The sequence below is a fragment of the Lipotes vexillifer genome, unplaced genomic scaffold, assembly GCF_000442215.2.
Source record: "Lipotes vexillifer unplaced genomic scaffold, Lipotes_vexillifer_v1.1 scaffold236, whole genome shotgun sequence".
Lineage (NCBI taxonomy): Eukaryota > Metazoa > Chordata > Mammalia > Artiodactyla > Lipotidae > Lipotes > Lipotes vexillifer.
In genome coordinates this window covers 732955-737094 of record NW_006773295.1, presented here as the reverse complement: position 1 = coordinate 737094, position 4140 = coordinate 732955, and the positions used below count along the sequence as shown (strand labels likewise).

At 53.4% G+C, this 4140-nt stretch overlaps 1 protein-coding gene across 3 annotated transcripts in view; it reads right to left on the bottom strand.

Moving 5' to 3' along the window:
- Positions 1-3545: 3545 nt before the first annotated feature.
- The window catches only part of CABP1 (calcium binding protein 1), a 22968-nt gene continuing 22373 nt past the window's right edge, over positions 3546-4140 (bottom strand). For all 3 annotated transcript variants that reach the window (XM_007448195.1, XM_007448196.1, XM_007448197.1), the window contains one exon: positions 3546-3998. In XM_007448195.1, coding sequence (XP_007448257.1) covers positions 3973-3998 — 26 coding nt within the window. In that variant the 3' untranslated portion in view covers positions 3546-3972. The remainder of the gene's footprint in view (positions 3999-4140) is intronic.

Here is a 4140-nt window from a genome sequence, read left to right as displayed (position 1 = left end):
GGGGTGGCCAAAAAAAAAAAAAAAAGAACTTTGCCAGACTCCCCAGAGACTCCCCTCTCTGTGCCCCATCCCAATCACAGCCCTCTCCCTCTCTCTCCCTAAAAGAAACCACTGTTCAGACTTTTCTTTTTTTTTGGCTGCGCAGGCATGTGGGATCTTAGTTCCCTGACCAAGGGATTGAACCCACGCCCCCGCTATTGGAAGCGCAGAGACTTAAACACTGAGCTGCCAGGGAGGTCCCTATTCAGATTTTTATAGGAATAATTCCCTTGTGTTTCTTTATGTTTTTTTGTTCCATTGGAGTGCACATCTCTAGACACTGTCATTTATTCAGGCCCATTTTTGTTTGTTTGTTTGTGGCCATGCCACGTGGCATGTGGGATCCAGGATCTTAGTTCCCCAACCAGGGATCAAACCCATGCCCTCTGCAGTGGAAACACGGAGTCCTAACCACTGAACTGCCAGGGAAGTCCCTATTCAGGCCCGTTTTTTAAAAAACCTTGATACCTGGGACTTCCCTGGTGGCGCAGTGGTTAAGAATCTGCCTGCCAATGCAGGGGACACGGATTTGAGCCCTGGTCCGGGAAGATCCCACATGCTGCGGAGCAACTAAGCCCGTGCGTCAACACTGCTGAGCCTGCGCTCTGGAGCCCGCAAGCCACAACTACTGAGCCTGCGTGCCACAGCAAGTTCCATGTTGGCAGAGACCACATCTACCTGATGCCTGCACGTCTAGAGCCCGTGCTCCGCAACAGGAAAAGCCACCGCAATGAGAAGCCCGCGCACCGCAACGGAGAGTAGTCCCCGCTTGCCACAACTAGAGAAAGCCCATGTGCAGCAACAAAGACCCAATGCAGCCACAAATAAATAAATAAATAAAGGTTAAAAAAAACCCTGCTGTATAAAAAATAAATAAAATAAAATACAGGGCTTCCCTGGTGGTGCAGTGGTTGAGTGGCCTGCCGAAACAGAGGACACGGGTTCGTGCCCCGGTCCGGGAAGATCCCACATGCCACGGAGCAGCTGGGCCGGTGAGCCATGGCCGCTGGGCCTGCGCGTCCAGAGCCTGTGCTCCGCAACGGGAGAGGCCACAACAGTGAGAGGCCCGCGTACCGCAAAAAATAATAATAATAATAAAATAAAATACAAAAAAAAAAAAGAAGTCCCACCTGAGCCGCTGTACCCTCCAAGGTCTGCGGTGGGGTCAGGCCTTGCCTCTCTGACCAGCATCATCTCTGCTCCTCCCTCCAGCCCAGTACACCAGGCAAGTGGAATTCTGCTTCGTTTCCCAAAGGAGCCACACTCTCCCTTACCTCCAGGACGTTGCTTCTGCTGTTCCTTCAACCGGAAACACTTTTCCCCTCACTTCCTCTGACTGAGCAGGGCTGAGCCTTCAGGTCCGAGCAAATCTGTCCCTTCCACCCCACTAGATTGGGTGGGTATTTTTTAGTACCCTCACTTCTCCTAGGCTAACCTCATAAGTAACCTAGTAACTATAGCACTTATACCACTACATTAGCCTTGTCTGTTTTCTTATCCGTTTCCCCTTCCAGTCTGAGCTCCTAGAAGACAGGGACCCTGGAACAGGACCTGGCACATAGTAGGTGCTCAATAAACAGTGGTTGAATGCATGCGTGAATGAGCTGCACTTTATAAGTCACAAGGAGGCAAATCCAGGCCCAGTTTAAGACCTTACAGACAAGGAGAACTCTTCTAAGATGACACCCACCCACCCACCCAGGGGTGAAGATGCAGAAAGAATTCCTACCTGGGATTGGGTCCATCTTGGAAAATGGGTCTCAGTTCTAGGAAAGTAAGAGAAACTTTTCTTCAAATGATCTTATTAGGAACCCCTAGATATAAGACAAATTCAAGGGGAGAAGCACTAGTTTCAGCATTGGTGGAGGCAGCAGCCCCACCACTGGGCCTCCCCTTGACTTGAGCACTCCTCTGAACAGTGGCCTGTCATCTTCTCAAGTCGCTTTATCACAGCTGCCTTGTCTATGATTTTAGGAGGCCACAATACTGAGGACAGAAGTGTCCTAGCTGACACCCTAACTCTACCCTCTCCCTGTGGTGCCCTCAAGGGCTCATCCTGTCAGCTGACACAGATGCCCCCAGAAGCCCCTTTTCTACAAATGCCTCCTCTGGCCCTCCAAGGTCACTGGATTTCTGAAACAGTGTAGATCTGGGGGTCTTTGGGCAGAGCTAGGTACAGGAGCAGGCAGGGCTGCAGGCCTGCCTACTGGGGCACAGAGCCAAGGGCTTAGTCTCAGAATTGGATTATTCAAGTGAATTTGGAGCTCCCAGCCACCCTAGCCACTGGGACACGGGGATTACCCAGGCCTCTGGCGGGGGGCGCGGGGGGTTGGTGCCCACAGTCTTTCCCTGCCAGATCCTAGAGCATGAATCCTCCACCTACCTTCTGCTTCCAGCCTTTAGCCCACAGCACACCTGCCTCTCTCGTGTCTGGGATTTACAGCAGTGTTATTCAAATGGAGGTCCTGAGAGCATCAGGCATGCCCTGGAACTTGTTAGAGATGCAAATTCACTGAATCTGAATCACTGGGTGGGGCCCAGATCTGGGGCCGGGACTAACAAACCCTCCAAGCGATTCTGATGAAAATACTCAAGTTTGAGAACCACTGGTTTGGAGAACATGGGTCCATCCCACACACCTGTCCGATTATGCCGCAAGCCTGTCAAAGATTCTGGGCGACTTCTACCCACAAACTTCTCCTTTGGATTCCTTCAGCCCTTGGCTTATAGAAATTAATTACAATGATTACAATGGATCCTGTTTAATAATGCCACTTTGCACAATTTCACAGCCCCTGGAGGTGGGCAATGCAATACCCTGAGATCATTTACTGTGGACTTTATTTTTCTTTATTATCCCCTTATTGCACATGAGGAAACTGAGGTTCAGAGAGGAGACGTGACTGGCCCAAAGTCACACAGCAAGTAAATCCAGGACCTAACTACTATACCATCCTGCTTCTCACTCAGCAGAGAGTCTGGCAGCTGGTTCCATTCTAATACATTCGTGTCCTCACACACACTGGGATTTCCTCCAGGGCAAAAACCTTGTTATCACTTCCTCAGGAAAGCCTCTCCTGATCTTCCCCAGAGAGTAAGTCCAGGCCTCCTTATCGTACCCCACCAAAGGTCCCTGCATTTTTCCTTAAAAGCAGGATCACAATTTGTAATCACATATGGATGTGATTATCTCGACCAGTGTGAAAGCTCCAGGGAGGCAGGAAGTGAGGCAGACCCTGCTAGATGCTTACCCAACCAATATCCAGTCTCCTTTCCTTATAGAACTTGACCTTGTTTGGGGTAGCAGCAAATCCAGCTACATCACTACATGCCCCAGTCTCCCTTTCAGTCAAAGGTGGAAGAGGCTGGGTGCCTAATGGGAACTCAGTACAAGTCGAGGGCAGGGAGGTTCACCCAGTTCTGGGCCTGCAGCTGGTACTCAGGAAACGCATGTGTCATCTAACCAGGCTGGAGAAGCAAAGACCCCCCCCCCCATGGCTGCCTTTCTCTTGGAAATATTTTTATTGGTTCTGAGATAACAGGGCTGAGGCGAGGGGGGACGGGCACAGAGCTAAGGAGGGCGGCGAGAGGCTCTGCCCCGGAGGGCAGACATGCTGTGTGGGGCGCCCCCAGCCAGCAGCGGCTGGGTCTATGGCACTCGGCGCCCGGCCTGACTTCCGCCAGCCTGGCGCGGTGGCCTCCTCGTCGGCGGGCGCCCCCCTTTCCAGTTGCAGGAGTCGTGAGTCTTTCACAGTGCGGAGGGGCGGGGGTCCGGGGTGGGCACCTCCCCGGGGTGCAGGCAGGCCCCATCCGCCAGTACGTCCCGGGCTGTGGGCGGCGGCGGCGGCGGCGGCGGCGGCGGGATGAGGCGAGCTCCGGTTTCTCTTCTCCCCGCCCGTGGAGCTTGGCAGTCCTGGAGGGGCCCTGGCGGCCTCAGCGGGACATCATCCGGACAAACTCTGCGGTGGGGTGCACAGGAGGGGGTGGGGAGAAAGCAGCAGTCAGGGCCCAGGACGCTGCCTCCAAACCTCCCTCGGATCGGTGGCCCCGTGTCTATTGCCGCGGCCCCTGACCGATGCTGGTCCCCAACGTCCACCCAGC